The sequence below is a fragment of the Papaver somniferum genome, chromosome 5 (assembly GCF_003573695.1).
Source record: "Papaver somniferum cultivar HN1 chromosome 5, ASM357369v1, whole genome shotgun sequence".
NCBI classification, from domain to species: domain Eukaryota; kingdom Viridiplantae; phylum Streptophyta; class Magnoliopsida; order Ranunculales; family Papaveraceae; genus Papaver; species Papaver somniferum.
Window position 1 is genome coordinate 77,628,678 of NC_039362.1, and position 13,139 is coordinate 77,641,816.

The 13,139-nt window shown below is 41.2% G+C and overlaps 1 protein-coding gene across 1 annotated transcript; it reads right to left on the reverse strand.

Annotated features, from left to right (window-relative positions):
* Positions 1-218: 218 nt before the first annotated feature.
* On the reverse strand, positions 219-1,471 carry LOC113279209. The gene is made up of 2 exons (XM_026527910.1): positions 1,278-1,471; positions 219-618 (listed from the first exon to the last, which is right to left on the reverse strand). Exons 1-2 carry the CDS (start codon positions 1,469-1,471, stop codon positions 219-221), a joined length of 594 nt encoding a protein of 197 aa, XP_026383695.1.
* Between the last annotated feature and the right edge of the window lie 11,668 nt (positions 1,472-13,139).

Here is a 13,139-nt window from a genome sequence, read left to right on the forward strand (position 1 = left end):
TCCGGATCTATACCCTCCATATCGTGCATGTTCCATGCGAATGCGTCCATGTTTTACTTTAGCACCGCCACGAGCTGGTTTACTTGTTCTTCCGATAGTAAGGACCCGATCCTTACAACCCTAGGTTCTTCTACAATTCCCAAATTAATCTCCCGAGTAGGTTCCACGTCCGAGAAGTTTGGTTTTGATTCCTTCACCGGTGCTGTCTCCTTTAATTGCTATGAAGGCTCGTTTCCTTGTGCTTCGTAAGTCATGACCGCCTGCGAAATAACTCTTTCCAGTTCTTCCGCGACTTTGGATTCTTTAGCTCTTTTCTTCTCTCCCCTTTGTCGTGCTCGCCGCTCCTCATTTATCTGGGCATCGACCTGCATGAACTGTCGGGATGCCTGTGGATCTCCTACAACCTCAGCTATCCCCTTGTATGTTGGGAATCGTAGCCTTTGATGATAGGCCGATGCCACTCCTTTGATTCCCGCGATCCATGGTCTTCCGATTATAACTTCATAGGGCGAGGCGACATCAACCACACAGAATGTGGTTAAAGTATCTAGGTAACCACCTCCATCCGATACCCTTAAAGTTACTTCGCTCTTTGGGATGGTTACGGTCCCATCAAAACTGTAGATACGATATGTCGATGGGCGAGTATATCATCTGGAAACTCCATACTTTTGAACGTATCGTAGAAGAGTACTTCGTCTGAGCTCCCACTATCTACTAGTATCCTTCTTACCCCCCATTCCTCCAACAGTAGGGTGATAACAAAGGGATCACTGTGAGCTTGGCCGTTCATCGGGACATCCTGAGCCGAGAAAAAGATGGGTCGCATCATCCAGGATTCCATCGGCAAAGATTTTGCTACACTGAAAATTTCCTTCCCATTATGATCTCTTTTGTGGATTCTTGACATGATTCCAGGATTCAGATTATACGCTTGAGTGGCGAAATGGGAAATCGTGTTGACAAACTGTGTGGATCTGTCGATCAGGACCTGATGGACGGGTGCATCGGGCGCTGCGGTCGTCTTGGATGGGTGTCGGACGAACTGCCTCAGATAACCATATCTAATAAGGTGTTCCACGATGCCTTTCACTTCTCGGCAGTTATTTGTAGAGTGGCCTCGATATTGATGATAATGGCAATATTCTGGGTGATCCTTAGTCTCCTCGAACTGTATCCCTCTTGAAACTGGGTATATGATGTCACTCCTTTTTTCGACCTCTTTGAAGATTTCTTCTAGTGGAGCATTCAAAGGGGTGTATGTTCTCGCCTCGTGCCTCGGCCTCTTTCCTTTAGCCACCCATTCCTTCTTCCCATTTCCTCGCGTACGTGGGCTCGGTCTCTTCTCGGGCAGCCTTTGAATATCGTCCGATGTCGACTCGGGCACCACACAAGCCTCTTGTACTCCCCTATCCCTTGACTCTTCCTGAATTTCTTCTAGGGCGATGAAATGTTCTTGCATTTTCCTCATTTCTTTCAATGTTTGTGGTTTTTCAGTGAACATGACTATCCAGATGGGATATGACCTCCCAAGTGCGTTTTCAAACCCGAATATCTGCTGGTCGACGGGTATTTTCCCAATTTCTGTACACAAATTTCTCCATCTATCGGTCAATGATCTGAGAGGATCTCTGAACCTTCAGGCCAAGGTGAATAACCTGTTGACCCTGGGCCGAGGTCTGCTGTTGTGCATGTATGTTTCAAGGAAGCTTCGACTAGAGTCTCATAACTGTTGACTGTTCCTAGTGCGAGGTTGTAGAACCATTTCCTTGCCTCGCCTTAAAAACTTGCAGTTGCACATTACCATCTCATGGTTTTTCCATTGTATTAGGGACATTGTGTACATCTTCAAATGCTCAACTGCGTCTCCCGTGCCGTCGAACCTTGATAGGAAGGTGGGGAGCGTGCACTTAGGTGAGAAGGCCCTTAGTTTTAGCTCTTGGGTGAAAGGTGTCCTCTCGTCCTCGCTTATGACCTCGACGAGCTTATCTTCTTCGCCGGCTCCTGACAACTTCCTTATATTTTCCTGTAACTCTCTTAGGTTGGATTCAGTTACATTGTCGGACCTTGTGTTTCTCTGTTGATTATTCCTCTCGTGCCTTTCGTCGTCTGTCGATGAATCCTCGGGTGGAACGTATCTTCCGATAGGTGGTGTTGGGGGTGGTCCTGATCGACCGGAATTGCTTGGTCCTACTGCAGGTGGTACCTGCCCGATTCGCCCTTGGTGTCCTGATGTCCCTCGGCTAGAAGATCCTCTCGACCTCGACCTTAAGTTCCGTAGATGATAGTTCTCGAACTCTAGAGCTAGGTTCCTCTGCTGAAGATCCCTTAAAGCCGCCTCTTGCCTTCTTTGGCTCTCCAGAATTGCGAGCAGTGTTTGATCTGTACTCTCATGGCTAGAGTGACCATTTGGATGCCTAAATGGGCAGGGGGTGGTGCCGTCATCATTGGTGGTGGAGGTGGTACTGAGGGGGGTATCTGAGTCGATGTCGCCGGATCGATTCCGATAGTTGTTTCTCGTCCTAGTTGTACTCGCCTTATTCGTTCTTGCTCTCGCCCGAGGGCTTCTTGATACTCAGCTTGTCGTCTGATGTTTCGTCTCTGAGCATGCAAGATCAATGCTGCCTCATCATCTTCCGTGTCTGACGCGGTAAGTCCATCTATTTGATCATCCCTACCTGGGGGCGAGGCGATTCGCTCCAGAGGCGATGGGTCACCGTCTCGTCCCAGATCGATCTCCTCGTCCACAGTTGGCATACCCCTTGCAGCATCTCGTGATTCCTCTGGTGGTGGATGCCCGTTACTCCCTCGCCTCGTCCCAGTTACTCCTCCTTGCATGCTGTTACTGGAGATTGTGCGGTTCCTCAGAGTTCTTCCTATCCCTGACGTGCTAGCCATCGGACACAGTGTGCCGTTAGTCCGAGAGTCGTCCCTACCTACGTCAGTGAAAACATACAACACCTTACTTTGACCTGTTTTTGAAAAGTTTCTATAGTACGCACGTTTTTTAGAAGAAAAAGGTGACTGACACCAAGACTGAGTTTCAAAAGTACGATTCCCTCTGCTCTGCCATGCTGACCTCACCAATTTGCCCTGTTCAGATTCTAAGTGTCTCCTTTTAGACGGGTATCATTTTACGTCGTTTTCAAAGTTGCACGACGTCGCTTTCAGTACCGCGACTCTGCATTAACTACAATTTGTCCTACATTCCCTAGACTCAAAATCATTAACACCTAGTTCTCTGTGGGTAAAAGGTCCAAATTCGTACTTTTATGAGGTCAGCACGCCACGGCAAAAACTCGACTAAGACTTATGCACTCCCTTGGAACTACAAAGCGATGTCTTCCCTTGATTCCTTGGATTCCTTCACCGAAGACCAATAATCTCGCCGTGCTGTTGTTTTGGCATTTTCCCCGGCCAACATGGAACCTCAAATAACTTCAACCACACAGTGAAGATGTTATTTGGGAGTTTATGGGTATTTCGTTGTTGAACTCGCGGGACAAAAACTAAGATCAAAATACGAAGACAAGTGCGAAAAGTACTATGAAAATGAAGATTAAGACACGGAAACAGACTCGTCTACAAGCGAGACTAATCGACTGTTCGGGATCGACCTAACTGAAAATGTTTTCTAACGACTCGATCTTAACAACGAAAACTTAACTATCTCAACAGTCTTCAAACCAAACGATCATATACCGACTTTCACCGAGCAGAGTTCATCCCATAGCATCAACTAACACACAAAGTGTTTTTAGGAGCTTTTGGATCGTCTCTGTTGGCATATGCAGTCAAGGTATCCGGAGAACTTAGATGATCCCCTTAGTCGGCGCCAGAATGTAGTAGAATAAAACCACACACTACATCCAACCAAGTATAAGATGATTTAACACAAAGTGAAGATAAACAAGCAAATGTAGACACAAGGATATACGTGGTTCGGTATGATTACCTACGTCCACGGGGTGAGAAGATGAATGTTCTTATTTTTCTTCTTTGGTTACAAGTTGTTCTCTCCTTCTCAAATGGTGAAGCTCTCACAACTCAAGTATGATGCCTTGTTTTTCTCTCACCTTTTACCCACCTCTCTCTCTCTCTCTCGGTCTGCCCTTATATTTATAGGCCAAGGTCGACATACAACAAAATTACAATGTTGGTCACATTACATCAATTTAGTTGTTCCCTATCGGACCTTCACTGCTCGCCCGACTTTCTGGTTTGACCGATATTTCTTCACCCGAGGCCGAGTCTTAATCGTCCGGTTAACACGATGTCACCCTTCTATTCTTCTCGTTCCTTTGTTTGACCATCTCCCTTCTTCTGACCGAGTGCTTTCTGATTGTTTGCCCGACCTGTCAGAGGATAAGGATCACGTCACATCCGACCCACGTGATACCTCGCTCCTTGCGCCGTCTGGTTCTATCTTGTGCTTCACCGCTCTTTGTTCTTTGGTGTATCACAGCTTAGGATCTTGCCACCTAGCCCTGTGGATTATCTACACCTACACCTCATATAAAAATACAACGATTTTTAAGGTTAAAAAGATCATCTCTCATAATACTTTCGTAATATCTCATCATACGTATTAAAAAAAACAATATATTTATATTAAATTCTTATATTGCAAAAATTAATGTAAAAATAACTTTAAAACCTAAGTAATTTTCGTAACAATCACCATTAATTTCATATAAATAACGAATTTCATTTCATCTAATCATACTTATCCTAATCCTAGTTAAGAACCAAATCATTACAGTAATACAAATTTTAATTAAACAAAAATTCAATCAATCGTAATGTTAAAGAGTTAATTCATTAAAACAATGAAAAATTGTAATCATATAATTGTAAGATGTCACTATACATAGGCAAGACGAGCAGAAGTGCTCTTTATTTTATAGAAGCCGAGCATGAGACTAACACTGTTGGAGTAATTGGATAAATTATCTTTTGCCTGTTCGCAACTCTCTATAGAAGTCTAAACCTTATAATAATTTTCTCTCATGTTTGCTTAATTAGAAGACGGTTGGGAAGCTTCGTTCTCGCACACTTTGTAAACTATAAATTCAATAAAATTTAGGTGGGTCCAGGGATCCACACACCTCATTAATAGCTCCGCCCATATGTACAATATATATGTAGAAGTTAAGCTTGCTTGGTTACAAAGCAAATATGTAAACATGGAAACTAGTTCACGAACCTAGATTTGTTTTTAAGATACCGAACCTTGTTCATCAATATAAATAAATGATTCCTTGCACAGTAGAATATGAATCCTGGCACTTTCATGTTCTAGTTACGACTAAATTCATCATCTAAAAACCTAGGTTTTCTCTGGGAAAACTGTATCAGGTTACGACTTTGAAAGATGTTAGAGCATTGCTCGGTCGAACTCGCATGCGTTGCTATCTCAAGCATGTTTGTCAATGTTAGTGATCAAAACTATAAGTCTTGATTTCTAGTCTATTATAGCTAAGGTCTCGGACTAGGATAGAAAGTGTAGTTGAGCTCAAGAACTCCATGGCAATCATCATACAAGACGAAGGACTACTTAAGGAACCAGTGGATCTTCATCGACTAAAAGGTATGTGGAGACTTGAATTTATCTATTACTCAAAAGTCTATTTATCTCATATCTTGAGACAAAAGTCGTTTTGCTATATAGACTTAGATTATACACATTTGCTATTTCGAGCCGAGTTTATCTCGCCTATTGATTTATCGAAATATGTGTTGGAAAGTTTTCACTTTAGCCAAGTACATCTTTACCTAGTGACGAAAGTCATGACAAGTTTCAATCACTTTGAAAATTGCTTACTTTGACGAAAAATAGTTTGTGAATAACAACTATAGAATATCAACGTCCTCTAAGAATGTTTCAATGATTGAAATGAGAGTTTAGATAATATAACCATTGGAGGATATAAGCATTGTTGTGTAAACACATATATGTATAAGTCCTTATTCCTTGAACCGAAGTTTGCGAACTTTGTTGATCAAGAAAACCGGAATGGTGGCGTGAGCCAAGTCCTCGAACTGGCGGAAGTTCTCGACCCGAGAAATTCTGCCGGAGTTTGTGAACTCAGTCCGGGAACTTAAGTCCGCGAACCCAGTCCGCGAACTTCAGTAGGTTATATCTAAAAACGATGTTTGTGAACTTACTCTTATATAAACTAAGGAATGCAAATTGCAAACCGTGGCTATATAGTTCATGAACCGATTCGAGTGACTCAAATCGTTTTTGCTTCAATTGTGTCCTGTGTAGTTACTTAAGATTTCCTTGCAATTGAACAACTCTCTAGCTAGTTCATTTGAGTCACTTGAACTATTTACTGTGAAGAAGAATATGGTTGATATGAAAGTGATCATATGGCTAACCATTTGGTTGACTATTGCTGAACCAACAAATGTACAAGTTTCAGTACGGTTACACAAGCCTAGAAACGTGCATTTCATTTGTATGTAACAAGCTAGTTTTCGATCTAACGGTTGAAAGATATTAGCTTGAATCTAATCAGGTTTTCATCTAACGGTGAATATTGAATGCTTTGTTACCAAGCTAACATTGATTGCAAACCCTAATTTGAAAGACTATATAAGGGAGAACTCTAGCAACTGGGGAACCTAATCCCCACACCTTCTGTGTGATACTAGTTGTGCTAAGATAGAGTCGATTCTCCTTTAACCTTTGGTTTCTTCTTCTAAACCAGGTTAACGACTTAAAGACTTCATTGGGATTGTGAAGCCAGACCGATACTACTTTCTTGTAGTTGTGTGATCTGATCTTGTTGTTTCTATCGTATGAGTACAATTGGAATAATTGGCTTGAGATTGATATCTCCAATAGGCAAGATATAAAAGAAATCATAAACACTTCGTCTCATCGTTTGTGATTCCGCAATATCTTTTTTCACTGTGTCGATTAAGATTATTGTGTGGTGATCGATAATACTAGGTTGTTCTTCGGGAATATAAGTCCGGTTTATCAGTTGGTTCCTGTTCACCTTGATTTATCAAAAGACGGAACAAAACTCGTAGGTATATTCGTGGAGACGGATTTATCTATTACCGTAGACTTTTCTGTGTGATACAGATTTGTTTATTAAAGTTTTCGACTTTGGGTCGTAGCAACTCTTAGTTGTGGGTGAGATCAGCTAAGGGAATCAAGTACGTAGCATCCTGCTGGGATCAGAGACGTAGGAGCATAACTGTACCTTGGATCAGTGTGAGATTGATTGGGGTTCAACTACAGTCCAGACCGAAGTTAATTTGGAGTAGGCTAGTGTCTGTAGTGGCTTGATACAATGTTTTTTCAAACTGGACTGGGTCCCGGGGTTTTTCTGCATTTGCGGTTTCCTCGTTAACAAAATTTTGGTGTCTGTGTTATTTCTTTTCCGCAGTATATTTTGTTATATAATTGAAATATCACAGGTTGTGTGTTGTTCAATCAATTAGAATATCCGACCTTTTGGTTGTTGATTTAAATTAATTGACACTTGGATATTGGTCTTTCGTACCATCCAAGTTATCTCCCTAGTATTTGATAAAGACTCGCAAAATTGTATTTGCTTGAATATGTATCAAATCGAGAGATTGAGAAATAAACTCTTTGATATACTTTTTATCTAGATTGAGTATGAATGTCTAGTTGATTCTCTAGAAAGTATATTGGAGTTTGTCCATACAGATTGCTGGTAGGCATTTAAAGATGTGAAAATAAGACAATAAATGGATGCCTACAGTGATACCTGCAAGTGCACAGGGTCAGTTGTAGCTTGTGTGCAAGAACAGGGTCATTCCACAGGGACTTGGGAGTGTGCAATGAAGTTACACTATGCTGATAATTGATGCAAAACTAAATGCAAGGTCACAAGGCTGCAGTGACAGTGAAACAGAGATGGTAAAACATCTAACCAAGGCTATGAGCCAAGGGCAGGGAAGGCAGTGCACTGATTTCAGTGCACAACAAGATGTGAAGTGCAAAAGCTAAATAAAACAGCAAGGAAAACTCAACTGAGCAATAAGAATAACAGAATTAGAGTTGCAAGTGACTGTAAAAACAGATTGTGGGATAAGCTACGGCTTTGAATCCACCCTTGTGATCGAGCCAAATAATGTAGTTCTAGGTTGAATCCCTAATGGAACTAAGTGACAGTTAAGGCCAACTTAAGATCCTAAGCATACAAAAAGGGAATAACAAGATAATCAGCTTGCTCAACTGATGTGCTCCTAGTATTGACTGTCTTTTGACAGTACAATCAATCACAAGCACTAGTGAGCACTGATTTCTCCCATTGCTCAATCAATTCAGTGAACTAAGGCTTCTAACCTAACATTCCACTACCTAACAGTCCACTAAAGCTTCATCTGAGCCTCAGCTAGTGAGACTTAGCTCATGACTAACATGATAACACAAACATACATCATACAAGATAATTGAAACATGAATTCAAATATTGAACATAAACAGAGCATTGAACTACAACCCTTGAGACACTGGCTATTCCAGTGCTCTTGGGTGACACACTGGCTAGTCCAGGCATACCCCCTTTCACACACATCACAACTCTATTTATAGTTACACCCAATTCTCAAAAATACCTAATTTACAAAATTAGGGTTTATCCAAAAAAAATCCCAAAACAGTGAATTTAGGGTTTCGATTTCACCTAATTTGATGGGTCAAATCTTACCCACAACGTCGACCCAATCTTCCTCTGACTTCACTGCTTCATTCCCACACCTCAATTTCTTCTTTAGCTTCACCTAATTCATCAATCTCTAACCTAGGGTTTCAGAGATAGGAAGATGCGAGATTGATGAAGTAGGCGGCTAGAAGATGGGCGAATGATGGGTTTCGCTTTTAGGTGGAGTAGAGTGGTTTGGTGGTGTCAGGAGGTGGTGGTGATGATGGAGAAGGTGGTGACAGTGGAGTAGTTGCAGAGGGAGTGGGAGGAAGAAGATGGGTTCGATGGAAAGAAGGGGGGAGTGTTTGGCGATGGGTATAGGTGTAGGTTGTTACAGTGTGAAGCGGGTGTAGCCAATTCGATGTCCAGCGAAGCTGAGCCGTGGGATGCGGAAATGATAGATAAATCTAACGGCTAAGTGAAGAGGCTGGTATCGACCGTCGGATGCGTGATACACGAAACTGACGGCTCAAGATGGAGTTAGTTGTGTGTAGTGTTAGAAGGAGCTTCAGACTTTGATGTACTGGCGATGCTGCGACCATAGGATGCTGAGATGATCCAATCTGACGGCTAGAAAAGGAAACGGGTATGGATATATGAAATGGATTTGGGTGAGGGTTTGGGCCTTGGGTATGCCAAGCCCATATCTTCTTTAAGAACAATTCTTCCTCTTCAAGCCCACTTCTAGCCTTTTGGTCTTGTGCACAACATTCTTCGCGGCTTCCTTGTGTAATTCCTCCCGGCTTTTCACTACTTTTCTGCTCTTTTCGCTCCGCTATTCATCCAAACTTTATTTATTACCTAAAAATGCAAATTAGTTAATAAAAATATTTATTCTTGAAAACAAAGAAAATACAGAATATGGGATAAAATGTAGAATTAATGCAAAAGATGAGTTAAATGCCAAGAAAAATATATAGAAATATGCACTTTTTAGCACTCATCAAATACCCCCAAACCTGAATTTTACTTGTCCTCAAGTAAAACAAAAACTAAGGAAATCCTACCTATACCACTGTCGCTGGTCTCTCGAATGCATTTAGCGTATGCACTAAGCTTTTAAACCACTAAGTGTCCCTAGTGGACGAGTGAAGTCTCGTGAAGGTTTGCTTAGAACGTACCTACAAAGTTCTAGGTCAAAATATAAGCTCAGATTCCATCAAATGTGACATGTGCAAGTCAGTTAAGCTCACAGCAAAATGGAGATGTCAATCGCTATCCAAGGCACAATCCTAGCACTGATAACAAATAAAGACATGTGATAAGAGTGTAAAGTGTATCTACACATGTGTAAAGAAAGATCGGATGTTATGACTACTAATCACCAAAAGATAGTTTCTCAGGCTAAGAACCAAGGTCGAAATCCTAGCTGTCCGGAATTTACGAGAATTGTGAATGAGTTGGAGGTATTTCACAATTACTCGCGTTGTACATCAATGGCATACACCCTCCTTGCTTATTACAATGAAACAACAAAATGACTATTACATGACTTTATTTACATTGACTACTCTCTTTTATTTTTGGAACAAGAGAGGATAGAATTGATATAACTTGATTTTTTTTTTTTTTTTTTTTACATGCTAACACTTTTGATACATAACAAAAAGAAACAAAAAATTACATGACACTTTGCAAGAGGTAGCCCTTTTTGATGCACCCAGTTAAATTCGATGGTTGTCTTTCTTAATGTAACCTCCACCTTCTATCCCAACCAACCAAAGAACAAGCTAGTCAAGTTTCGTTCAGTATTCTAAAGTGATTGGCAACTAAAACTTCCGATAGAACACCTCAAGGATGAGGCTATACATGTATTGGTAGATCGTGCGCGTGCAAGTTTCTTATCACTATGTGAATTGTGCTAGAATCAGGGTGCCTAAATATCTAGACTAAAACTCCTAATAATTACATATTTGCACAAGAGTCAACATTTCAAGGTAAATGAGCTCCATTTTTATGATTTTTAATTTTTTAATTTTTTAATTTTTTTTTCAATTTTTTAATTTTTTCAAAAAGAATTCAAAAAGAAGGAGTTCTTGTTTTCAATTATGGCATATTATCTTGGTATCTACTCTATACCCCCAAACTTAAACTAAACATTGTCCTCAATGTTTCAAAAGATGTAAAGAATTATAATACAACATATGAATAGGACCATGCTGAGCAGGGAAAAAGGAAAGAGAATACCCGGATGTCGGCGAAAGCAAGATTAGAACTCCGTTATTCAAGGCAAAAATCCAACATATTTCAGTTAAGAGTCACATTGGATTAGCAAAATATGTACAAAAGAAACAAAAGATTTAACTAAGAAACTATCTACTAAACTCTATACAAGAAAATTTGGTTTTTAATGGGATTGGACTTTTTGGGAAAAATTTGGTTTTTAAGGGAATGAACAACATTTGGTTTTTATGGGAAAAAACTTTTTGGTTTTTAGGGAAAAAGAAAATTTTGGTTTTTAATGGGATAGGAGACCAAGCCCACTGTTGGGTTTTGCGAAGCCCAGCTACGTTTTTGAAAAACAGGCCCACTGCTGGTGAGTAAAGCTCACTGTTGGTTTTTGGAATTTTGAAATTTTGGCCCACTTGAACTTTGGTTCAAGCCCACAGTGCAGAAACAAGCCCAGGTAACAATTTGAAATTTGGGCTCTTAAATAGCCAAAGGTCGAGGCCCAACTGGGCTTTGAAAACGTTTGCTGTTTTTGGGTCAAGCCCACAGTGTAAATGTTTAGTTTTCAAATGGATGTTAAGCCCACAGTCCCAGAAATTTAGTTGGGCTTTGGCTAGCTACTAACTAAAATATGAGGCTCAACTGGGCTTTCAAAAGTTCAGTTTTCTTTAGTTAAAACAAAAGGCCCAAATCAATCTAAAACCACAAGCTCACAAGAAATTAAACAAACAAGCCCACCAGAAATTAATTACAAACCCAACAGAAAAATGGAAAAAATTATTACAAGCCCACAAATTAAAAATGGAAGCCCACAGGTTGGGTTCTCTTAATGGGTTTAGGCTTACTTGCTTAAGCACAACCCAGCTGCTCAGTTTGGTTGCAAAAGCCCAGTTGGGCTTTGGATCATCCTAAGCTTGTGTAGCCCAGTTGTGTTTTGGTCTAGTTACAGCAGCAGCAGACAACAACACAAGATCAACTCAGCAACAACAATAGGCTTGGCCTGGCAGGAAACAGCAGCAGCACCAGGTCAGTTTGTGGCAAGGTCACATCAACAACAACAGGGGCAACAGCTTCAGCAACAGCAGCTCTGCTGCAGCACCACAGGTAACAGCAGCAGCACCATTTGGGCTTCACAGCAGCACAACAACAGAAAGAGGCAGCAACACCACAAGCTTGATCAGCAACACCTCATGTACACTCTTAGCACAGCCCAGCTGCTCAGAAATTTCAGTTGCACAGCCCAGTTGGGCTTGGTTCTCAGCAGCAACAAGCTTGGCCTGGCTCACAGCAGCGGCAACAGGACAGCAAGGGAAGGAAAGACAGCAGCAGCAACAGGGGACCAGCAACACAGGCTCAGCTCAACAACAGCAGCTGTAGCAGCTCAAGGCAAGTTGCACAGCACAACAGCCTTTGAACAGCAGCACAGCAAGGTACCTGGACAGCTCAAGGAGAAGATTAGTTTCTTGCTAGAAGCTAAGAAGTTCAGCTGCACTACACAGCAGCTACTAAAACAACAAGTTACACTAAAATGCAAGAATGCAATGCATGATGAGTATGCTAGAATGAAACGATATGCAAAAGAGTATGCAATGATGCAAATGAACTAACATGCAAAAACAGCCAAGAAAAATTCAACACAACACAACCAAGTCCCCGGCAGCGGCGCCAAAAACTTGGTAGGCACTTAAAGATGTGAAAATAAGACAATAAATGGATGCCTACAGTGATACCTGCAAGTGCACAGGGTCAGTTGTAGCTTGTGTGCAAGAACAGGGTCATTCCACAGGGACTTGGGAGTGTGCAATGAAGTTACACTATGCTGATAATTGATGCAAAACTAAATGCAAGGTCACAAGGCTGCAGTGACAGTGAAACAGAGATGGTAAAACATCTAACCAAGGCTATGAGCCAAGGGCAGGGAAGGCAGTGCACTGATTTCAGTGCACAACAAGATGTGAAGTGCAAAAGCTAAATAAAACAGCAAGGAAAACTCAACTGAGCAATAAGAATAACAGAATTAGAGTTGCAAGTGACTGTAAAAACAGATTGTGGGCTAAGCTACGGCTTTGAATCCACCCTTGTGACCGAGCCAAATAATGTAGTTCTAGGTTGAATCCCTAATGGAACTAAGTGACAGTTAAGGCCAACTTAAGATCCTAAGCATACAAAAAGGTAATATCAAGATAATCAGCTTGCTCAACTTATGTTCTCCTAGTATTGACTGTCTTTTGACAGTACAATCAATCACAAGCACTAGTGAGCACTGATTTCTCCCAT